At 45.6% G+C, this 24,665-nt stretch overlaps 1 protein-coding gene across 1 annotated transcript; it reads right to left on the bottom strand.

The window, feature by feature from the left end:
- Window positions 1–370: 370 nt before the first annotated feature.
- SCAMP2 (secretory carrier membrane protein 2) lies at window positions 371–23,839 on the bottom strand. The gene is made up of 9 exons (XM_026709619.2): window positions 23,680–23,839; window positions 14,414–14,494; window positions 13,536–13,625; window positions 9,915–10,032; window positions 8,702–8,830; window positions 6,633–6,795; window positions 5,802–5,903; window positions 3,980–4,094; window positions 371–2,411 (listed from the first exon to the last, which is right to left on the bottom strand). The coding sequence occupies exons 1-9, from the start codon at window positions 23,734–23,736 to the stop codon at window positions 2,265–2,267; spliced, it is 1,002 nt and encodes a 333-aa protein (XP_026565404.1). The 5' UTR covers window positions 23,737–23,839; the 3' UTR covers window positions 371–2,264.
- Window positions 23,840–24,665: the final 826 nt, after the last annotated feature.

The following is a 24,665-nucleotide window of genomic DNA, read 5'->3' as shown; positions in this document are numbered from 1 at the left end:
TGTGACTGGGTGTGTCTTGTAAAGTCAGAAAATTGGACAGTGTGCAAACAGCCACTAAGATCCTGTCCATCTCAGGATGCCTGGAAATAATTCCTTGAATCATTTCCTTTGGGAGCTGCCTCCAGAAATCGGTTTGCATTGCTTCCTGTTCATCTTTTGAAGGACACGCATCAAGATTGATCTATCCCTATTTATTTGTATTTATTTCCTTGGTTCGTGTTTATGTTCATACCTCTACTTGTGATCTTGCACGTGTTTGATGAACAAATAAAATAAAAGAAACAAAGGTATCCAGGAACAGATCGAGACAAGGAACGCAAGAGCTCTGATGCTTAATGCCATCCAAAGGAACACACCATTTAAGGCCAAATACAGTTCTACTCAGTCTCGATATTTTTATTCTGCATTTAACCACAAAAGCCTGACATATACAATTTCTTTTTTTTTTACAGGAACCAAAAAAAAAAAAAAAAAATTAGAGGTGGAAAATCCAAGAGGGGAAGATTTTTATTTTTATTTTTTAAAAAAATCTCATTTCCGCCATCATTATAGATCTTCAAAGAATAACAATAATAATAAAGAGAGAGAGAGAGAGAGAGACAGACAGACAGAAACCAAGAGATAGTTCCCTATGGGATGCGCTATGGTACATCCAATCTGAGAAAGGTTTGGAAACATCTGTGGTGGGAAAAAAAAACCCAACCAACCAACCCTAAACACCTATGTATTTGTGGGGAGGAGAGAAAGACACGTAAGTTTACCTAAAGAAATAAAAAGCAAGCGGGAAAAAAAATTGGTTAGTGGGACTGCGAAATGCACCTGAGCCCTTTGAATGTTTCTCCGTCATCGGATTTATTAAAAGATCATCTTATAAGATGTGCATCTTAGATCACTTAAATCAGGTCGATGGAAGTAAACCAAAGAGCGCTTAGTGTTTTTGAGAGCTATATATCCCCAATTTCGAGTCGATCCATCGATCCAGCCTACCAGAAGAGGAGGGATCTAGAAATTTTCTTTTAACACTGATTCGTTTTGCAGAGAACTCATAACGGGCCTTTTTTGAGGAAAGGCCGGAAGTTTTTTTTTTTTTAACGGCTGTCATTCAGTTTTGAATAAAAAAAAGAGAGATTTTAAGATTTCGGAGGCCGCTGCCTGTCATCCATTCTGCCCCAAACAAGCCTTGGCTAAAAAAAAACTCTCGTCTTTTTCTCTCCAAATTTTATTTTGAAACTAAAGGTGCCAGCAACTGGTGGGAAAGGAAAAAAATTCTGGTAAAAATCAGAGGAGGTGTTTCCATAGGCCTATTTTATTATTATTATTATTGAGAGATGGGAGCTTTTGCTAAAACGTTCTCCTTGAAGAACTGTTTGCTTGTTTTGGCAGTTGCATTGAGGCTAGGCAAGGAGGGCAGCGGGACGAAAGCAGATATAGGACAGCACTGAATAAAACCGAATTAGAAATAATTGCCTCCTTCATCTCAAGGTTTGCTGCACTGCTTAAACATGAAACCCCATCGCCTCCTTTCAAAATCCAGGTTGCTAATGTTCAGGGGGGCTTAATGTGACCGGGGAATAAATCTTTATGCTTCCCCCAACCATCCAAAATTACAACCCCCCCGATAAGAAACCTGGTTTGCTTTGCTGGCTTTGGGGGAGCCAGGAATGTCTTCCACAAATTGGGCCTTTCGCATCTCCCAGGAAACATATACCGGAGGGGCAAAGAAAAAAAAACAACCAGCCCGTACTGTACAGCTCATCCTACACTGGCGGTTAACGATCTTCGGCTCATTAAAAATCATCAAAGGCAGCAGCCAGGAAGACGAAGGGAAGGAATTGTTCAGGGAGGCTTCCGGCGGGAGAGTCAAGAGTGCAAAAATCGCTTTTTTTTTCCCACCCTCCCACAACAGAAGAAACGGAAAAGTGCAGGAAACACACACGTTTTAAGTAAAAAAAAACCAAAATATGTATATTGGAAGGGAAGGAAGGAGGGAGGGAAAGAAGAAGGAAAGAGGGAAGAGAGAAAAAAGAAAAAGAAAGAAAATCACACCAGAGGGTTTTAGGCACTCCTGAATTTTGCACTTTCCAACAAGACGCGGATGGAGAGACAGGAGGGGTGGGGCGGGCGAAGTTGGAGAGAAAACTTCCTGTGAGCCTCGTGGGAGTTAAGGCTGGCACCCAGGAAGGGGCGGGGTGGGGAGAAGACCACCTGAACGTGGGCGATCAGGTACCGTGAGGAATGGAAGCAGGCACCTCGCTGGGGAAGGCTCAGTTTCCTTGGAAAGCATTCTGAGCCGCCGCGGAAGCTGCTCCGCTAGCCGCCGACTGAAAGTTCCTGTTGCTGAGGATGCCTTGGGAGAATTCTTCCTGGGCTCTCTGGAAGCTGGCGCCTGTCCGGCGATAGAGCGAGTGGACCTTTGGGAGGGGAGAAAGCGAAAGGGAGTGTCACAGGCGGGTGCAAATTATGTGTCTCAGCGTCGGCCTTCGTACAGGTTCCGTACGAAGTGCAGAAGGACTTTTGAAGTTTGGCTCGAGGCTCGTGACTGAATCGGGGCGATCGCTGGAATCCTGACAGCGAGATGTTCAGTAAAAGCCCCACCGGCAGGTCCACGGCTGGCCCCGCTCAGCCCATTGTTCCATTGGATGAAACCACCGACACCAGCGGCGCAAAAGTGGCGGCACGCTGGCCACGTATGCAAATGTTGTACGGGTCGAATTACAGCCCTTCATTGAGCAAGAGTTTAAAGTTAGGGTGCTCCTCATGTTTGACAGCCGTGGCAGCATCGCCACGGCCAATTTTGTTCAATAAACCCGTGGATTAGCACTGATGATGTTACCTAGCTGGGTCATGAAATGTCTGCATGAAAACAAGCAAGCTCAGAGACCACCAAGGACCCCATATGTCCTCCTATTCTTCCTCCTCTTTCTCTTCTCTAAAAAAACACCTCCCTTCTAGGACTGATGAGGTTATCCAGTCTGGGTCATGAAACGTCTGCAAGAAAGCCACCAAGCTCAGAGTCCTCAAGGACCCCACAGTCTTCCTATACTTCTTCTTCCTCTTCCATTTCTTCCTCTTCCTCCTCTCCAAAACCCCACCTCCCTTCTAGGACTGATTATCTTACCTAGCTGGGTCATGAAACGTCTGCAAGAAAGCCACCAAGCTTCAAGAGCACCAAGGACCCCTCATGTCAACTCTGAGCTCCAAATATTCTCCTTTATTGTCACCACGGCTTGGTACCACAAGTGAACTACTCATGGGGCAAACATCCCCACCCAGGCATGACAAAAAACATTCTAGAACCATACGAGTAGTCCTTGGACTTACAGCAGTTCGTTTAGTGACCATCCGAAGTTTCCCTCCCCACCTCACCCCATGGGAAAAGGAGAAGGAGGGAAGGCCACTCGAAGACCCATAACTGCAGGGTTCTAGACAAGAGTGGGATTCAAATTTTTAACAATCGGTTCCATGGGCGTGGCTTAGGTGGTCATGTGACAGGGTGGACATGGCTTGGTGGACATGTGACTGGCTGGGTGTGGCCAATTCAATATCACTCACATCGAGGCGCGCCTATCTCCTCGCCTGGCCTCTCATGACTGTGGGGATGCAGCAACAGTCGTAAGTGTGAAAAAGGGTCATAAGTCACTTTTTTTCAGTGCCATTGTAATTTTGAATGGTCATTCCACACAATCAAAGTACCAGCAAAGGAGGGGAAAAAAAACTCCAGAGAAGTTCCTGAGACAGGAAGCCTAGTCCTGCCAAGAATGTAATAAGGGTAAACGGAGAGGCAGTTTCTGTCAGCAACACCAGAATGTTTCCTTCCTGCCTTCCTTACAGGATTAGGCCAGTAATTTCTTCTAACAACTGGTTCGCCAAACTGCTTAGAATGTTAGCAACCGGTCCTAGCGAATAGGTGCGAACTGGTAGAATCCCACCCCTGGTTCTAGACCCCTGTCAATCACTTGTCCTTTCGCAGGCCACTCACTCGTTTCAGCAGGAAGAGGGAGAGCACAGCGCAGGTCGTGAAGAACATGGCTACCACCATCATGATAATCTTCACAGCCAGGTTTTGGGTCGCGGAGAAGGCAAAAATCCAGCCGCTGGAAGAAGAAGAAGAAAAAGAAAAAGGAAGAAGGGAATATTGAATGAGTAGGAATTCAGATTGCCCTGGGAAGGGAGAATCCAGACTCCAGAGACAGGAGGCCAGCTGTATGAAAGACCCTGGCAGGTTCCTCTAAAAAGCTCTCTGGAAAAACATGAACCAATGTCTCTTCTGCTGCAGAATTTGCTCCACAGAGGCCTGTTTGGCCTAAAGGTGTCGTGCTTTCCACAGGTAGCAGCCAGGAATAAATGTCTACAAGTGGTGAATGCTCCAACGGTGTTTAAGAAGAGATTGGACAAGCCTTTGTCTGCTATTTTATAGGACTTCCTGCCTGAGCAGGGGATTGGACTACAACAGTGGTGGCCAACTAGTGAGCCGGGGACCACGGATGGTCTGCGAGAAAATTTTGGTGGTCCGCAGAGAAATGTCCCCCCAAAGCAATTCATCCAGGCTGCGCGGGAACACAAGGCTGCGCCGCCCACACGGCCCGCGGGACCACAAGGCTTGTGTCGCTTGCATTGCGAACGAGATAGTGAAGGGAGGGGGAAAGGGCGGAAGAGGGGGAACTTGCCCCACTCGCCCCACGTGCCTGCCGTGGCCACCGGGCTGCTTCTTTCCTCTTCTTTCTTCTTCTGCTTTTGGCTGCACGCAAGGAAAGCAGCCAAAGTCTTTCTTTCTCTCCCCCAAACTCCGCCAGAAATGAGTCTTTGGGGCCCTGCAAGGCCTCCTTGCTCCAAGAGGCTGTGATGGCAAAGACTCATTTCTGGCAGTGTTTGAGGGAGAGAAAGAAAGACTTCTGCTGCTTTTCTTGCATAAAGCCAAAAGTCTCTCCTTCTCTCTCTCTCTCTCTCTCTCTCTCTCTCTCCCCGAGAAGGGAGGGGGGAGAGGAAGAGTGAGAGGGAGGGAAAGAGTGGAAGACAGGGAGGGAGAGGAAAGGGAGAGAGGGAGAGAGAAGAAGGGGAGAGAGGGGAGAGAAAGAGAGGGAGAGAAAGAGAGAGGGAAAGAGTGGGAGACAGGGAGGGAGAGGGAGAGAGGAAAGGGAGAGAGAGAGGGAAGAGGGAGGGGAAGGAGAAAGGAGCAAAGGGGAGAGAGGGAGCGGGAAAGAGAGGGGGAGAGAAAGGGAGGGAGGAGGGAGCGGGAGATAGAGAGGTAAGGGAGTGAGTGGAAGAAGGGGATGGAGAGGGAGGGACAGGAAGAGAGAGAGAAGGAGAAGGTGACAGGGAGAAAGGGAGAGGGAGGGAGAGAGGGAGAGAAAGAGAGGGGGGAAAGAGAGAGGGAAAGGGAGGGGGAGAGAGAAGGAGAGGGGGAAAGAGGGAGAGAGAGAGAGGAGAAGGTGAGAGGGAGAAAGGGGGAGAGAAAGAGAGAGAGGGAGGGAAAGAGAGAAGGAAAAAGAGTGGGAGACAGGCAGGGAGAGAGGAGAGGGAGAAGTGCGCCGACCATTCACGCATCAGAAAACATGCAAGGGGACGTGAGCACAGCACAGGTGGGATGCGTTAGAAAAAGTCAGAAATACAGGCCTTTTAGGTGGAGTTAGAGGTGCTTCAACTGGGATCTGTGGAAGCCGCAGATCAGGAGGAGAAAAAAAAAAAACACAGAAGAGGCTTTGGAAAAGGGGACCCCCCTCCCAAGGCCGCAGCTCTCTTCCGTCCGCTAGCAGAAGAGCCCGCTCTGTCCATCAGGGCTTCGGGGCGGCCACGAGGCTTACCTGCTCCCCCAGTTAGGGATACCAACAGCCTGGACGATGTGGGCGATTATTTGGCAGAAAAATATGAAGAAGAAGACAAAGAAACTGAAGGAGCTGTCAGACCTGTGGAAGAGACAGAGAGAGAGAGAGAGAGAGTCAAGCCAGGGGCTGTCCCAACCGTGTTCTGACCTCAGCTTCCCCCCAAAGCGCTTAAACCGGCTCTTTGTCCCGGCAAAACCATTTTTTATTAAATGAAGGTGAATTTCTGGCCTTCGCATTCAGCCAACGGCCTGGCAAACAGCCTTTCAAGGGTGTAATTAGGCCTTATCTAGCTTGGAGAACTGCCAAGTAAATATTTCCAAACACGGTGCTGACAAGGAAGGACGCGGCACAGTGTCTCTGAGATGCCCAGGCAGATCTTCCCACTGCGGCAACGAACAAATTGTTTCCTGCAAAAGCCCCTTCCCCTTTTGATCCCTATGTGAGGGGCCACGCACCGTTTACCTGTGGCCTTACTCCCACATCGACCGTTAGTTCATAACTGTTCTTTTCTTTTGGCAGCTCTGTGCATGCGCACACTGGGAACAGGCTCCAGCTGTTCTTCTGCCTCACTGCTGTCCGACTCTGAAGGCAGCTGATAACTGGCTCATCTCTGCCTCTGACGCAGAGCCCTCGTCCGAGCCTTCCTCAGCCTCCAGGACTGGCCCAGGTTCCTCCCCAACCTCCTCACTGCCTGACTCTGCTGCCAGCTCCGCTAGCCGCCGGCGGGTCACAACAGATGGATCATTCCACCTACGGCTCCTTTAAACACGAGGTACCACCCCTGCCCTCCGGGAGGGCCGTGGTGCTCACCTGAAAGCCTTGTAAACTGGCCGATACCAGCAGAGGAAGGCGCAGGGGGTGAACAAGACGAGCCATAAGATGGAGAGGCCGAAATCTGATCCCGTGGTGGTGGGTTCCACCGTGAATACTGCCAGGCAGGCGAGGAAGTTTAACAGCAAGGTGACCGAGTGAACTGGCCAGGCGAGAACAAGAGAGAAAAAAAAAATCAGCGAAAAAGCTTTGCTGAAGACCCCAAATGCGGGAGGGGATTTCCTCGAGGCCGTGAGCACGACAAATAGGGATGCTCTTGTCACCGCAAAGGATGTTCAATTCTGGAGTGGTAACACGCTCGGAGCTTTGCACAAACAGGATTAAAGGACTGTTTTATTTGAAGGAGTCTCGGCCAACTTCTTTCAGTCATACCTCCGTTCGATGAACCAGGTTGTCTAAAAGGGTCCCTCACACACACACCCCGTGCTACTCGGGACCCTTCGCTCATTCTGCAAAACGCCTTCTAAACTGTGATTGGTTAAACTGGAGAACCATTTGTCTGAAGTGTTTCTTGTCTAAGCAGGGGATTGGATCAGAAGATCTCTAAAGTCCCTTCCAGCTCTCTGTTATTCTATTCTAAATCTTGGTTAAACCAATGAAAAGTGAAACTCTTTTGTGCTACTCCTAATCCAGAGGGCAACGAGAGACGAAGCTTCCCGCGCACTTTACACACAGTTTAAGGAGAGTATTGTGCCCCTGATGGAATCTGATTCTGAGGGGGAGGTTGAGCAGCTGACAGGGAGTGGGAGTGTGGCTCTGGTGGCTGTGGAAGAAACTGGGGAAGGGCACAGAGGAAGACCCTGGCCCGCCCGACCTGCATCCTAGGGCACGCAGGGAGGAACGCAGAAAGGAGCAACGTGGGTTATGGGGGTTACTGGGAGAAAAGGGCCCTGATTCCCTTCATTAGCTGCAGCTGGGAAAACAGGATTTTAAAAAGGGTGTTTGCGCACAGCAGTTGGGTGAAAGCAAAGCGTGGATTATCTTTGTCTGTCAAGTCTTATCTGAGTTCTGCCGTCCTCCCAACTGTGGGTGTTTTTTTGTTATCTTTTGAAGTCTGCAAATTCCTTATCCTGCCCTGCCTCGTTAATTGCCGCAGCGTGGTTTATGTTGGTTTTTATTTATAATTTAGATGTACTTTGGGTTTGGACAGAATTTCTTCCCTTTCTTGGAAGAGTTTTTTTTTTCTCCAGCCGATGATAACTGGACATTGGAGGCCAAGTTGGAGGTATTTAAAGGGACTTTACCTAACTTTTGTGACTTGGTTGCTTGTGTGCCACGCCCCTTTGGGTCATCACAGAGACGTCCATTGAGGAACCAAATCCACTTTTATGGACCTCTGGAGAATACAGAGGTGCTTCCCTCTTCAGCTTTTAAAATCTTAATGCCATCATAATATTAATGCCTGTGCTTTTAATAGGAACCTATGTTTCTCCCCTTAACCTTCTTCCTCCACCCACGTGGCGGAAGGGACTCCTTGCCAGCTGCCACCTTACTGTTGCTTGTGCTTTGCTATCATGTGGTAAGAGTCTACCACGAACTCTGGGGAGGATGGATGGGAGGCAGAATACTTGTGTGTGTGTGGGGGGAACGAAAGTAAATGCTGCGATCTCCCTGAGATGCTACCTCAAGGTCACCCGGCTGGGAGAAGATAGCAGCTGCGTGCCAACCTACGTTTGAACTGACCGCTGTGAAAACAACTTGCCTGAACCTGATTGGTTTGGGAGGGGGTGGAAGTCAGCAATGGGAAACAGTTATGGGAGGGGCAAGTGAAATGTCGGGGATTTTGGCGCGCAATTCTCGGGTTCTGGCTACGCTTGACTGTGATAACACTCAGCTTCTAATAAAACTAGACCCTTCCCAACGAACGGAGCTAAGGATCATTTTTAGTCAGAGGTTCAAGTTGTGGTGGAAATGGAAATTGGCAACATGGACCGCGCACCTCCAATTGGTTCTTTTTTAACCTTTAAAAAAAAAAATTTAAACAAAAATATTTCTCGATGTTTTCATTATCTCGGAGAAAGCTCTTTCGATTCCCTGCTTTTACTCACACATCCACAGGTAATACATCATTTTGCAAATGTGCTGATAGTCTGCTGGGATCTCCGCAGAGAAATCTTGATAGAAGCAAGGCTTGATGGGGCAAATCTTTGGGAGCGGTGGCCAATTGTTCTGCTTTGCTGGAGAGGAGAAAAGAGAACACATTTCAGGAGGGGCTTCCGGCAACCACAATGCCGGAATCTGGAAGCCTGCCCCGAGGAGCGGGGTTGGAGTAGATGCCTTCCTCATTTATTATTTGGGGAAAAGGGGTGAGCATTAAAGAGCAGAGAGCAGAGTCCAGACCGGAAACGTTCTTGCTGGGAATTATTAATGAGAAACACAGTAAACGAACAATATATATTTAATGATACATATAATAACAGCGGCGAGATTGGTGTATGCCCAAAACTGGAAGGAAGGAAGATATCCTATACAATGTCATGGTATAGGATATCTCTTTCTCAAACAGGGGATTGGACTAGAAAAGTGATCCCTAACCGGTGGGCCGGGGACCACTGGTGGTCCACGAGAAAATTTTGTGGTCCGCAGAGAAATGCCCCCCTGCCCCACCAAAGCAATTCATCCAGGCTGCGTGGGAACACAAGGCTGCGCCACCCACATGGCCGGTGGGAACACAAGGCTTGCATTGCAAACTACAGGAGGTAGTGAGGGGAGGGGGAAAAGGGCGGAGGTGGGGACTTGCCCCATGCACCCCACGCAGCTGGCCTGCCCACCGGGCTGCTTCTTTCCGCTTCTTTCTTCTTCTGCTTTTGGCTGCACGCAAGGAAAGCAGCCAAAGTCTTTCTTTCTCTCCCCCAAACTCCGCCAGAAATGAGTCTTTGGGACCCTGCAAGGCCTCCTGCTCCAAGTGGCTGTGCCGGCATGATAAGTCTCACAAAGACTCGTTTCTGGTGGAGTTTGGGAGAAAGAAAGAAAGACTTCTGCGGCTTCTGCTGCTTTCCTTGCATGAAGCCAAAAGTCTCTCTCTCTCTCTCTCCCCACCTGAGAACGGAACTGGAGACGGTATCCTGCGATCCCAAATAAAGAATGATCGATCCGTACCAAAATGGGGTGGGGAATTTTCCTGCAGATATTTTGGGGGGGATTTTCCCAGGGTCTCTGGTCCGTGGGATTTAAAATGAGGAGTTTCCCCGAGGTCCAAAAGGTTGGCGACCCCTGGACTGGAAGACCTCGAAGGTTCCTTCCAACGCTGTTAATACTCACTGTCAAAGCCAGCTGCGCTGTTCTGCAGTTCACGCTCCTTTCTGTCCAATTCGGCAGCTTTCCTTTCTAATTCCTCTTGCTGCTTCAGGAGCCCAGCCTGCGCTGCTGAGGCCATAGACTGAAGGCGGGGAGAAGCAATAAATATGATTAGAAAAGCGAAGGGAAGGGTTAAGGTAAATTCTAGGGGGTGGGTAGGGGGTACTAGTGAAAGGCCCTGTACCTATCATCATTTTGGAGGTTGTTTTGCTTCCTCGTCTTTTAAAACGGCTTTTTTTTTCGGACTTGGCAATTTTTAAGATGTGTGGACTTCAAGTCCCAGAATCCTCCTGGCTGAGGAATTCTGGGAGTTAAAAGTCTACGCCTCTTAAAATGGCCAAGTTTGGAAAAGGGTGCCTCAAAAGCATTCAGGCAGTTTGCAAATCCAGCATTTTCACCCCAACGCAGCATTTGTATAATTTACTCTTAATTCTTGGTTTTATCTGGCGCTTCTTATTGACGTATTGCAATTTTATAAGATTTTTAGACCTTTTTTTTTTTCCCCACTGTGAATTAACTCCGTGAGGGAGATGGGTGGTGTCTACATCTAATAAACAAATGAATAATAAATGGGGGCACCGTTAAATACTTAAATTTTAGGATTTTGGAAGAATTTGGTTCTCTGTTTCTAGGTTTCTCCAAGGAGCCAGTGGAAACCAATCTTTAAAAAAACAAACTACCCTCCAGACTCTCAAAATGCATTGCCATCTACGGTTTTGCGATCAGCTTTCCAGAAAATTGTGCATCCATGAAATAAAAAAAGAATTTCAGAAGTGCAGATAGAAGAACTTCTTCAGCTCTCTCTCCCTTGAGGGACAAATATATCTCCCACTCTCTTTCTGCTTTCCCAGGTCCTTGTTCCAAACAGCATCAGGAAAGGACTAATAACTCGGAAGAGAAATGGGTTTTAATGATCAGAAGGAATAAAAACCACAAGGAAGGATCCCTTTGGGGAGAAGTTGATTACAACTGGTAGTCCTGAATTTCCAACCTTTTGTTTAGGGACTGTTGGAAGTTAACAGTGGCACAGAAAACAGTGGCTTATGACCATTTTCACACTTACGACCATCGGGAGAATGACTCATATTTATGATGGTTGCAATGCCCCAGGGTCATGGCGACCTTCTGGCGAGCAAAGTCAAGCCCGATTCGCTTTAATGCCTGGGCGACTAACCTAAAAAATGGTAGTGATTCGCTTAGCGACCGTGGCCAACCTCACGTGAATAAGCGTCTCACGGAACGATGGAACTTTTTGAGCTCCATTTGCGGTCGTAAGCAGGGGTGGGATTCAAAAATCCCAACGATCGTTTTGCTGGTTGGGCATGGCCATGGTGGGCGTGGCCTACCAGAATTTCTGGAATTTCTTGGGGTTTTTTTGTCTTTCCCAGAGTCCGGAGGCTTCCCTCAGGCCTCTGGGGGGACAAAAACCAGAGGCCCTCTGGAAGCGGGAAAGAGACCCATTTCAAGAGCCATTTGTGCGGGCACGTGAGCCCCAGCCAAGATCACCCGCACTGAGCATGTGTGCGCCTCCCAGCTGATTTTGGGCCTGTTTGGGGCCTTTTTTGGCCTCCCAAAGGCTTGAGGGAAGCCACAGCAGCCTTGGGAGGCCGAAAAACAGGCCTTCCGGAAATACCAGATGTGACAAAACAGACCCGTTTTTCGGCCTACAAAGGCTGCAGAGGCTTCCCTTGAGCCTCCGGGAGGGCGAAAATGGCCTCCCTCAGGCTCCAGAGGCTGAAAACGGGCACTTCCGGTATTTCTGGAAGGCCCATTTTTCGGCCTCTCGAGGGTGCAGAGGTTTCCCTCAAGCCTCCGGGAGGGTGAAAATGGCCTCAAACGGGCCACAAATCAGCTGGGAGGGCACGCGCATGCACAGTGCAAGTAAGGGGGCAGGGCATGTCATTGTGGCTGCTAGCTTTTGGCACATCGCAACAAAAAGGTTCGCCATTACTGAACGACTTGGTTCGGTGAACCAGATGTAAATTTAACAACCGGTTCTCTCGAACCGGCCCGAACCGGCTGAATCCCACGCCTGGTCGTTTAAGTCGAGGCAGCCCAGTAAACTTCCTTTTGAGGAAGGGATGCGAGGTTCTACTGGTGGCATTTGCTGCCCTGCGCGTTTTACCTGCCGGCGAGTCTGATCGCTGCTCTCCTCTAGCAACTTCTGCCTCTCTGAACTTTCTGAACTTGCCGAGATGAATTTGGGAGTCAGGTACTTGCCGGCCTGTCTAAGCAGCAGCTGCAACACACCAACTAGGCTTGTTCTAAGCTCACGGGACGGGCCTGATCTGCTAACTCCTGCAACTGAGTTAACTCGCCCTCGAAACAGGTTAGACAAGTGAGGGCAAGGGAAGAAGAGGAAAAACGGCACATGGGAAAAATACAGCACCAGGAATATACTTAACGCATCTCTTTCCTCGTCCAAGGGTAGAAAATTAAATATTCCTCACCATTTCATGTGTTCTTTGGAGGAAGGGGTTTAAGCAACGTCACTGTCATCCGTGGACAGACGGATTATTGTGAGTCCCAAAGGTACTTTTTTTTCTTTCTGAAGAGGCAAGTGGACTTTCTGCTTTTTCTTTTGAAGACGTTTCGCTTCTCAATCCAGGGAGCTTTTCCGCTCTGACTGGAGGGTGGGGAATGGAAGTCATAGAAGCCAAACGTCTTGCGGGGAAAAAAAAACCCCAGAAAGTCCATTTGGCTCTTGGGGGAAAAAAAAAAAGCACGTTTGGGACAATCATGACCTGAGAATCTCCGTAGACAGGGATTCTTGTGAGGTTTTGCAAACCCTTTTTTTTTTTTTTTGAGGTCATTATTATTATTATGAGATATTGTAAAACAGGCAGAAAAAAAGAGAATTATTTATAGCTCGGGGCTGACAAGAACGGTCCTTGGTGCTCTCTGAGCTTGGTGGTTTTTCTTGTAGACCTTTCATGACCCAACTAGGTAACAGCATCAGTGCTAGAAGGGAGTGGGGTTAGAGGGATGACATTATCCGGTTTGAGAAGGAAACTACCAAGCTCAGAGAACACCAAGGACCCCGGAGGCAAAAGAGAGAAACGAAGAATGAAGTAAGGGAAACGAAAGAAAATTTCAGCAAAGCTCCTTCAGTGGCCAGCAAAGTTCTAAAATTAGAGAGGGGTTTGGCAGGAAATATTCCAAGTTAGTCAAGTGATATAAAAGGGAGAGAGGCAGCGGATTGATTTAATCCACCCTGGCCACATGTCACATTAATCTTCTTCCTCTTGGCCCTCCTCCAGATGTGCAGAGACCACATCCCCCAGAATCCTTTGAGCAAGCAAGCTAGCTGTGAACCTTGGGAGTTGGAATCCCAACCTAACTGGGCGAGGGGAGAGGCAAGGAGAATTCCAGATTAAATATCCAGAATACAAGCTTGTTGCCTCTTCCTTATGAGCAGAGGGGGTGGGGAAAACCCTCCAAATGCAGGGAAAAAGATATTGAGGTATCTTTTCCAGAGGATTACCACCCTGAACAGCACGACATGGGCCTATTATGGGATAGCCCTAGGCCCTAGGATATGGGGTGAAGTCCTGCAAGGAGTATATGGGGGGGAGGGGGTCACACCTGTGGGGTGGGCTCCACTGAGGTCTGAAGAACGGCAGGCTGAGAGGCACCCGCAGGCTGCGTTGCTGGGATGGTGTGAGCAGCATTTGTCTAAAGGATGAGAGGAAAACATTATCATTATTTGTGAAATTTGTCTGACACCCTGCAGGGTGTCTCTCGAGGCGTCTTACAACTTCCAAGCAAAAGTGTACGTAAGCATGTATGTAAAATTGCAATAAAAATACAGGTTATAACTAAAACTTAAAAGACGGGGAGGAAGGGAGCAGATATCAGATAAGTGGGAGATAAGAGATAAGACAACCAGCCCCTCATTATTTATTTAAAAAAAACAAAACACATTTATGTAGCTATCCAGGACCCAGATTGTTGGGGGCAACAATTAGCCGAATCTGTAAACCGCTTTGAGAGGGCTGGAAAGTACTATGAAGCGGTATATAAGTCTAAGAGCTACTGCTATCTATCTTCCTTCCTTCCTTCCTTCCTCCCCTCCCCTCCCTTCCCTTCCCTTCTTCCTGTTAGAATGCAGCATTGCAGGCAAACTCTGCCCACAGTCTGGAGATCGATCTTGACTGGCCCAAGGTTGACTCAGCCTTCCATCCTTCCGAGATTGGTAAAAGGAGGATCCAGATTGTTGGGGGTGTGTGCAAGAGGCTGACTCTATGCTCAGAGATGTCTGGAAAGCACTGTGAAGTGGCATATAAGTCTAAGCGCAATTTCTATTTCAACCAACTTTGGGCAGCTCCCCAACCAAGCGTTTAAAAGAACATATAAAACCGCCGAAAGCTACACAGGACATAGTTGCAGAGCACTGAAGAATATTCCTCACAGGGATCCCACCATGGTGGGTCATTGAAGGCTGTCTCTACCCCTGAACTTACTTGCCGAGAATTGTCCGAGAAGGGATTGAATTCATCCAGGTTACCTTGGTTCGCGTTGGCCAGCTGAGTGACCGAAGGATCCTGGAAGACAAGACGACGAGAGGAGGAGGAGGAGGAGGAGGAGGAGGAGGAGGAGGAGGAGGAGGAGGAGGAGGAGGAGGAGGAGGAGGAGGAGGAGAAGGAATATTAATAGTTTCCCTGGAACATGACAGGGGTGTATGTTTAATTTTAGACGAGGTTCTTGGGCCCGTTCTGTTTACAGTCTAGACTGATGTTTCTCGACCTTGTGAATTTTGAGATGGCGGGGAATTCTGGGAGTAGACGTCCATCCTTCTTAAAAGTTGCCGAGTTTGGAAAACATTTCCTTGAAAGCGTTCAGGCATTCTGCAGACCCAGCCTTTTTACTCCAACCCAGCCTTTTAACATTTCAATTGTCAAGAAGCTCCCACCCCTAACCATGATGGCTAAGAACCGATGGCAGTTTCCTGCGCTCCCAAGTGGGAAATTATAAACCCTAAAAACAAGGTTAGTCCCCCAAAATGAAGAAAATTCTTAATTTCAAATTCCAAATCCGAATTCCACCAAATGTAGCCACATCTATTTTGTGGCCCCCAACTCTCCCACTTTAAAGGGGGCTACCCAAAATGTTGCATCTCCCCGTTGCAAAGCCGCAACAAAACAACCCCCATCATAGCTTAGCTGGATCGGTGGAGAACTTTGCAAACTCTGTTTAATGGATAACTTCGGGCAAAGAGTCCAAGTGCTGACACTCCTGCCCTGAGCAATGTTGTTATACAACTTTGTGAATCACTAAGGAGGCTGGAAAACCAGTACAGGTAATCCACAAGTTACAACCACAACTGAGCCCCAAAATTTAGGATGCTCAGTGAGTTGTTTGTTACATGAATTTGGCTCCATTGTACGAGCCTTTCTTGACACTGTTTGTTAAGGGAATCTCTGTGGTTGTTAAATTGAATAACTCGGTTGTTAGGTGGGCAAAACTCGCCTAATGAATGTCTCGCTTAACAGCATAAATTTTGGGCTCTATTGTAGTCGTAAGTTGAGGAACTACTGGTACCCACAAAACAGTCCATTTTTAAAGGATTATATTTTTCTTTGATGACATTTGATTGTCTGGACCAAGAAGATCACTGTTTCCTTTTGAGAAAGTTAAAGAAAAGTTTGTTTCAAACTTTAACAAAAAATTTAAAAGAGGGAAAGAACTCAGTAATAGCAAAACAAGGATTTCATGACTTGAACTACCTAATGGAATATTTTTTTTAAAAAAAAAGCAATTAAGACACTAGATTCTGCTTCAAGTACTCACAAAATTTAATATCATAGGAGAAGCAGCATCACGGAACAGGCTGAACAAACCTGAAAGTCTGCTGAGTGATTGGCAGCTTTATTGAAGTGACAGAATCTTGGCTTTATAAAAAAGGAAGAGAGGCGGCTTGCGAATTGCATCACTTCGTTTTGTCGCCCTGGGCTTGCCTAAGTGAGACAACTGGACTTCCTGAACAGGGTGGAATAGGGGAAGCAGTCTAGTGCACGGACACCAGAACAGCTGGACAATGTTCTTAGTGACCAGAGCAAGTTTGGGGGAAAAGAGAAGTATAAATATAAATATTATGTGTGCAAGGGCTAAAATGATTAATGAGATATAAAGGCATGGATCTCTGTAATGGTAGTTTATTACTCCGACGATGTCAGCAGAGGCTGACAAAAGCTTAGTAAGTATAATAAATATAATTTTAGTTCCGGAGATCGCAAGATGTCTGTTTCTTCTCTTACAAGTATACCTGGAACTCTTATTTTAAGAATAGTTTTTCTTTCTTTCTTTCTTTCTTTCTTTCTTTCTTTCTTTCTTTCTTTCTTTTCTTTCTTTCTTTCTTTCTTTCTTTCTTTCTTTCTTTCTTTCTTTCTTTCTCTTTCCATCCTTTCTTTCTCTTTTTCTTTCTTTTTTTCTTTACTTTCTTTCTTTCTTTTTCTTTCTTTCTTTTTTTCTTTCTTTCTTTCTCTTTTTCTTTCTTTCTTTTTCTTTCTCCCTCTCTCTCTCTCTCTCTCTCTGTCAGGTGTCCACCCTTGGCAACCTGAAGACTTCAACTCCCAGAATTCCCCAGCCAGCTGTTCTTTGTGAAGCCTTCAGCTATGCTGGCTGAGGAATTCTGGGAGTTGAAAGTCCACAAAATCCTAAAGTTGCCAAAGTTAGAGACCCCCTGATCTAGCCGCGTTGTGTGTCACAGAGACTTTCCTTACAAGGCTCGGGAATTATTCCGTTATGTGTTACAAAACCTACGCGCACCGGCAGAGCAAATCAGCCTGTCCCACACTGCCACGCCCAGTTCAAAAAAACAAAACTCCAGCTGCCACCTCCTTTGACAAACAGAGATACATTCCCAAGATAATCCATATATGTTTAGAATAGAATTCTTTATTGACCAAGTGGGATTGGACACACAAGTCTTGGTGTAAATGCTCTCAGTATACATAAAATAAAAAAATGCATTTGTCAAGAATCATCAGGTAAAACACTTAATCATAGTCATAGGGTACAATCAACAATCAAATCATACTAGGAAACAGTCAATATAAATCGTAATGATACAAGCGACAGTCATACAATCACAAGTGGGAGGGGATGGGTGATAAGGAATGATGAGAAGAAGTGTGATTGGACACACAAGGAATTTGTCTTTAGTGCAAATGCTCTCAGTGCACATAAAAATAAAAAAAAAATACATTCATCAAGTACCATAAAGATTCAACACTTAATGATAATCATAGGATACTAATAAGCAATCAAATCATACTAGGGAACAATAAAACAATATAATTTGCAAAGATACAAGTAACATGGTTATAGTCATAAGTTGGAAGAGATAGGTAATAGGAAGGATGAGAAGAAGAATAGTAATCCAGAGGGTTTTAAGAAGAGACTATTGTGTTATTTTTCGTAAAAACGGGAGTCACAAATTATGAATTGTGCAGGAGTAACTGGACCAAGCAACAGTTAAAAACCTACAGGCTAATCTCAGAAGTAAAGCAATAAGAAAAGATTAAATTAAGATTAAATAAGAAAAGAATTCAAGCAGATCCGTGCTTCTCAAAGAATCACTAAACTTTCCAACGGTAAAATCAGTGCCAAAGGCCATCTCATTAAATACAAGGTTTCCAACGTCCTAAATGCATGTTTATTTATTTATTTTTTTTAACAAAAACCATAACTAAAAGATCCTAAGCCTTGTACCAAAAGTTACAAAAGTATCTTCCCACCAGCTCGCAACCCTAGAGTAACAGGTACAGTATTTCAGAAGGCTACAGATGTGAAAATATCTGCCGAGATAACATTAGCTATATTAATAAAAATTTCTTCCGCAGCTTATTGTCAGAACCCTCGTCTCGAGTGCCTTAGTTAGCAATTCTCGCATCTTGTCACGAGGAAGAGAAGTGAATGGATTAAGAAAAGTGTTACAAACAAATTCTGCAAGACAAAAACTGACACTTTGAAAGTGACCTTCAAACAAAAGAATCTTTTCTACCCCCCAAAACAATAAAACTAAAGTTGTTTCTTCCAAGGTTGGAGTAACTTTCCGAGAGAGCGTTTAAGCAGAAGTAGGAAGACGCGGGAACCACCCTATATTATCTAATGTAAAGGAATTTAGAGATGACCTCGGAGAACATATGAAAGAGCAATTGAGGAAGGAAATGGAGAAGAGGTTACGGAGTCCAGAAATTGAAAGAATTGTGAGAAAGGAGACAAAATGACCCTGCCTTGATTTTAGTATAAGATTTTAGAATAGAATAGCAGAGTTGGGACCTTGGAGGTCTTCTAGTCCAACCCCCTGCCTAGGCAGGAAATGCTACAGTACTTCAGACAAACGGTTATCCAACCTCTTTTTCAAAACTTCTAGTGTTGGAGCAGTCCCACAACTTCTGGAGGCAAAGTTGTTCCACCAGTTAATTGTTCTAACGGTTAGGAAATTTCTCCTTAGTCCTTGGTTGCTTCTCTCCTTGATTAGTTTCCATCCGTTGTTTCTTGTCCTGCCTTCTGAAGGTGCTTTGGAGAATAGCTTGACCCCCTCTTCATTGTGGCAGCCCCTCAAATACTGGAAGACTGCTATCATGTCTTCCCTGGTCCTTCTTTTCACTAGACTAGATGTACCCAATGCCAGTAACCGTTCTTTATATGTTTTATCCTCCAGTCCCCTAATCATCTTGGTTGCTCTTCTCTGCACTCTTTCTAGAGTCTCAACATCCTTTTTTACACTGTGGCAACCAGCACTGGATGAGGTATTCCAAGTGTGGCCTTACCGAGGCCCATTAAAGCGATATTATTTACAAAGTCTGCACTACTCTTATTGCTAATCTTCTCGTAACTCCTTATCGCCCATCCCCTCCCATTTGTGACTGTATGACTGTAACTTCGTTGCTTCTATCCTAACAATTTTTATTGACTGTTTCCTAGTATGATTTGATTGCTTATTGTATGCTATGACTATCATTAAGTGTTGTGCCTGATTACTCTTGACTCTTGATGAATGTATCTTTTCTTTTATGTACCCTGAGAGCATTTGCACCAAGACAAATTCCTTGTGTGTCCAATCACACTTGGCCAAGAAAGAATTCATTTCATTTCATTTCATTTCATTTCATTTCATTTCATTTCATTTCATTTCATTTCATTTCATTTCATTTCATTTCATTTCAGTTCAGTTCTGTTCTGTTCTGTTCTGTTCTGTTCTACTCTACTCTACTCTACTCTACTCTATTCTTATTCTATTCTTATTGTACCCTATGACTATCATTAAGCGTTGTACTTGATGACTCTTGACTCAGTTTTGGCCGTTTTTCATACTTACGGCCACTGCAACATCCCCAGGGACACAAAATCAAAATTCAGATGTTGGGTAACTGATTCGCATTTATGACGGTTGCACTGTCCCATGTGTGTGTGTGTGTCTGTGTGAGACGTGATTACCCTTTTGGGGAGCTTCTAACCAGCGAAGCCAACAGGGAAGCTGGATGATTTGCTTAACAACTGGGTGGCTAGCTTAACACCAGCCGTGTGCCAGGACTCCAACAAATTCACCCTCGTTCAAATCATAAGCCTCTAGCTGCATCTCAGGGAAAATAAAATTTATTAGAAGCAGCCATGTTGGCGTTAGCTGGATGCGGCGGATACTAAAATACATCATTCATTTCCCCCTTGACCCTGGTCTTCCCCCCACCCCTTGGATGTATATTCTCCAATGGGACACCTCCATAGCCAAGAGTCATCAGTCATGCTCTCCAGTAACAGTCTTGCCAACTTTGGGCTGCCAGGGCGATTATCTAGGCACTGTTTCCCCCGCCCCCTTTTTGCTGGCAGCTAAAATGACCAAAGGAGCACCTTTTTAGTTGATACTGTGATTTACAACTGTGGCAAGAAAGGTCATAAAACAGGGCAAAACTCACTTCACAAGTGTCTCACTTAGCAACAGAAATGTTGGGCTCAATTGGGGAGTCGTAAGATGAGGACTACCTGTCTATAGGATCCTACAACAATAAAGTAGCATTCCTGGCACCATCGTCGTGTCCATTTCTTGAGCTGGCCTACCTCAAACAGCTGCCCAGAGACAATCACACTATCGCACAAAGATCATAATAAATCTTGCGTTCGCGGGCCCACTTTCTCCCTGTTCCAAAATGGGAGTAATTTTATTTAATCCTCATCCCAAATCCATAAATTAAGCTAACTTAGGGGGGGGAAAAGGCAAGAGAAACTGAACAGGAAATTCCTACTCCTCTTAGGTCTAAATAAATTTGCAACGAAGGATTAAAAACTTTAAATAATAGTATCTGGCGTAGGTTCTGTTCCATTGTTAGGGACTTGGAATGACAAACTTCAAAGCCTTTGCAGCAAGATCCAGGCTTTTCGGCAGAATTATGAGGAAAGCGACAGGAAATGTGTCTTAAAAGCTGCAAAATCAAATCAAATAGCAGATGAAATCTCTGCCAGATTATGAACAATAACACTCCTCCCAGCAGAGATTCAGCGACTAGTCATATTTAGCAAACACACACATATATATATATATATACACCTTGCATTTAAAAGGGGAGCAAACAGCAGCAAAATCTTGCTGAGGCACAGCAGCACAACCCCAAAACCTAGCTTTCAAGAAAATCTTTCAAGAAAATCATTGTCGACGTGGCTCTGCTCATACAAGGCTTGCCGAATAGTTATTTACTCTGATCAGGGAACCTCAAACAGCAGATCAGAAGCGTTCTCTACAATCCTTGTTTAGTATTCACTTCCAAGAACAACTATCATTTTTACGTTGTTATATTATCTATATAAGAGGAAACAACATTTCCCTACTGGAGAAATGAACGACTTGAAACAAATCTGACTAATCTATTTAGCACAATCATGTTTACATTTTGATCTCTTTTTTTTCCTCCTCTCCATCTTTCATCAAGAAGTTGGCAGTACAATTAAACCCCCTTCAAGGCTTCAACTTCAACACACACACACCCTTGGTTTAACGCAACACTCTACACTACCGTAAGCTAAAGCAGATATGGGTAGTTTGTGGCTTACAGTAATACAGGAACCAAGCGATCGTGTTAAAGCACAAAATGGCTTATTTGTTCCAGTGTATTATGTGAAGAGAAGCAACTATGTTTTTATTCCTAGCTCTGTAGTGGACAAAAAAGCTCTACAGAGAATCATTAAAACTGCCCAGAACATCACTGGGCTCCAGATACCAGCCCTGGATGGCATCTTTGCATCTCGCTGTTTGAGGAAGTCGCACAACATTCTCAGAGACTCTTCCCATCCTGCTCACAATCTTTGTGAACTGTTGCCTTCTGGCAGAAGATACAGAACAATTAAAACTCGGACCACGCGTTTTCTGAATAGTTTTTATTCCAGAACTAAATTGCACTTGACAGTGAACTTAAGGGCCACCATCAGTGAGCTGTTGGACAGTATTATTTGGTCTGTTGTGTGGACGCTTGTGTGTTTTTAGGTGGGTGGGGTGGTGTTTGGGGATTGTCATGTGTGTGTGTATGTTGAGTCTGGTCTCTGGGTGTTATGTGAATTTCATTGTATGTATGCTGTGTATATGCTACGTACAATGACAATAAACAATTCAATTCAGGGTTAAGCATGTTGCATGGATCAGAGCTAGAGAGCAGGAAACTGTCTAAATTAGCTGAAACCACAATGAATGTTGGGGACAAACATTTCTTGCTTAAATTGAGCTGATTGCAATTTATTTATATGTTGTATTTCTATCATGATGGGTTGAACATGACTTCACAACTAACAAGATTATTTCTATCTAACCGAGAGAGTCTGGGCCAGCATACATAATAAAACAAAATACACAAAAACATGTATGTAGAAAAACATTTAAACCACACTTTAAAGAAAAAAAAATGATGGCAAATGTAGTGTGCAAAAGAGAACCATCATACAACTGTCTAACCGGCTCCTCACGATCACGGGATCCCCAGATTTGTTGACAAATATTTTCAGGACATTCTGGAAAGTTAACGGGGTTGGAACCAGCCTCACCATGGGGGAAAATGAAGTTTTTCACACGGGTGGGACTAGGGAAGAAAGAGCTTTCTTCCTGGCTCTTAAATTTCACCACAATACCCATAAATGCTGTTTTGGCTGTAAGAGACCGACATGGCTACTTCTTTGGAGAAATCAGTTCGGGGGTGGGGGGGTCTTCCCAACTTGGCAACTTGGACATCAATAATTTCCAGAATTATTCAACCAGTTATGTTGGCTGAGGAATTCTGGGAATTGAAGTTCCACAAAAGTGGCCAAGACTGGAGTCCCTGCTGTGGGTTAAGGAAATAGTCACATTTTTCCTAGAAATCAGATTCAGTAAAAACCAGCATATTTTATCTTTTCTTGGGGGAGAGAGGAGAAAATGTTACTTATTTCCTTGTATTTATCTATGAAATGCATAAGCCGCCCATCTCAACGTTGAGCAACCCTGAGTGGCTCACAACACTGTAAATCATGTTTCGCCTCTAGTTTTTGGGCCCTGTGGAGGGAAGGGCAGCTTGGGTAGGACGAGGGAAACCAAAGCTCAGATCCAGACTTAACTCAGCTGATCTTTGCTCATTATTGGCCACTATTCCTATCGTTACTTTCCCCACCTTTTAAGGAAGTGAAATCTAAAGGTGAAGTTAAAAAAAAAAAAAACTACAATAAAGGGAAAAAAAGTAAAATGACATTAGATGACGTAAATCTGATTAATGTGGTAATTTTTATTTGTATCGGTATTGTTTGTTTGTATCAAAATGAATGACACTCAGATCCCCACCACATTGTCCATGAAATGATATGGATGGATGTTTAAAAATGAAAAAAACTTTACGAAAAGAAAAAGCAAAAAAGCTCAGAAGCTGAAAAATGAAAAAAACTTTACGAAAAGAAAAAGCAAAAAAGCTCAGAAGCTGAAAAAGGGCCACAAAATTGGGGTGCCAGCTGACCAAAACAGACCAACCCCTCCGACCCAGACCCACAAATCCCTGTGGAACCCCTTCTCCCCCCCCGCCACCCAGAATTCCCAGCCCAGGGGCGATTGGGAACGATGGGGGTTGTAGTCTTAAACCTACTCATGGGGCGGGGAGTACCAGGTGGAGCATGGGAGGGTGCCTTCCAGGTCCCATGGGAGTGGGGGGGTCAGGTTACTTCATCGCCCCACCCCGGCCCAGAATTCCCAGCCCAGGGGTGGTTGGGGACGATGAGGGTTGTAGTTCTAGCCTACTCATGGGGCAGGGAGTACCAGGTGGGGCATGGGTGTGTGTGTGTGCCTTGCTAAGTCGGATTGTGGGGGGTCAGGTTACTTCATTGCCCCCTCCCCAGGGGCAGTTGAGGACCATGGGGCTTGTAGTCCTAAACTTACTTATGGGGCGGGGAGCACCAGGTGAGGTATGGGTGTGTGTGCCTTGCCAGGCCCCATGGAGAGGGGAGAAGGGTCAGGTTACTTTCACTGGCCCCTCCCCGACCCAGAATTCCCGGCCCAGAGGCGGTTGGGGACGATGGAGGTTGTAGTCCTAAACCTACTTATGGGGGGGATGACTTGCCAGACCCCACGGAGGGGGTCAGGTTACTTCATTGCCCCTTCCCCCATGAAGTATAGTTGCCTATATTACCCCCCCACTTAATTAAAGTGAGGCCTACCCTCTCCCTACTCGCCCCTAAAGTGGGTGGGGGGTTTGGGAAGGGAGACCCGAAGCTCGGCCTGGCTTACCTGGAAGGGATTGACGTCCACGGGATCCGCGAAGGGGTTCGCGTCGAAGGCCGACATGGCCGCTTTTTAAATTTTTTTTTCTTCCTCGCCCGCCAACCCGGGACGAAGACCCCGCCGCACCTGTTCTCACCCCGGTCCGCTTCCTGCCCCCCTAGAAACCACACACACTTCCGGGAGAAGGCTGGTTTCCGCCCCCACCTTCGGATTCCCGGCCGCGCCTGCGCAGTGACGCCCGGAGGGCGAGGCGCCCGTTCTTTTTTTTTTGCACGTGACAAGGTTAAGCCCCGCCCCTTCACCCCCTTGTGATCTCATCGGCTGGGCGGAGGAGGAGGAGCGAGGCAAGAAGGACGCGCATGCGTAAAATTGACTTTAAAAAAAAAAAAGATGTGTGTTTTGGTCTCCTTTGCCTTCCGGGAGGAAGATGCTGAGGAGGGGGAATACATTGTGAGCATGCGCGCGCTTTGTGAGCATGCGCACGGCAGAAAGGTCTAGTTCGTTACCGTATTCTATGGTGTAATAGCGCTAGTGTTTATTTTTGTTTAAATGAGGCGCTCTGATTGAATGAATAGTTCCTTAATCGTATTGTTCAAATTACTTGAAAAACAGTTCGGTGTTATAAGAAAAATAAATTAGTAAAACAGAAATAAAATAAATTAGGCTTGTTCCGCAAGAGATTTCAAATTTCAAATAGTTTATATAACAGCCATATGGTCATTATTATTTTCAATAATAAAATAATATTTCAATAATAATGCGCTTTAATCTCAACCTCCTTTCTGTCATTGTTTTATTTATTTAAAGCATTTATGCTTCCACCTCACAGCTTTTGGAGGACGGGAAAGAATCATCTTTTTTTTTTCTTAATAAAATAGTGAATAAACTTACAATATGTAACTAATAAAATAGCCAGATTTAATTGACTAACCCTGATTTGATTTCCATGCCAAATGAGAAACTAACCACGGGGACACAGCCATATAACAGAG

The sequence above is a fragment of the Pseudonaja textilis genome, chromosome 13, assembly GCF_049901715.1.
Source record: "Pseudonaja textilis isolate UNSWEBS1 chromosome 13, rPseTex1.2, whole genome shotgun sequence".
In the NCBI taxonomy this organism is placed as follows: Eukaryota; Metazoa; Chordata; class Lepidosauria; order Squamata; family Elapidae; genus Pseudonaja; species Pseudonaja textilis.
Note: the sequence above shows the minus strand (reverse complement) of the source record. Positions and strands in the feature narration are given on the sequence as shown.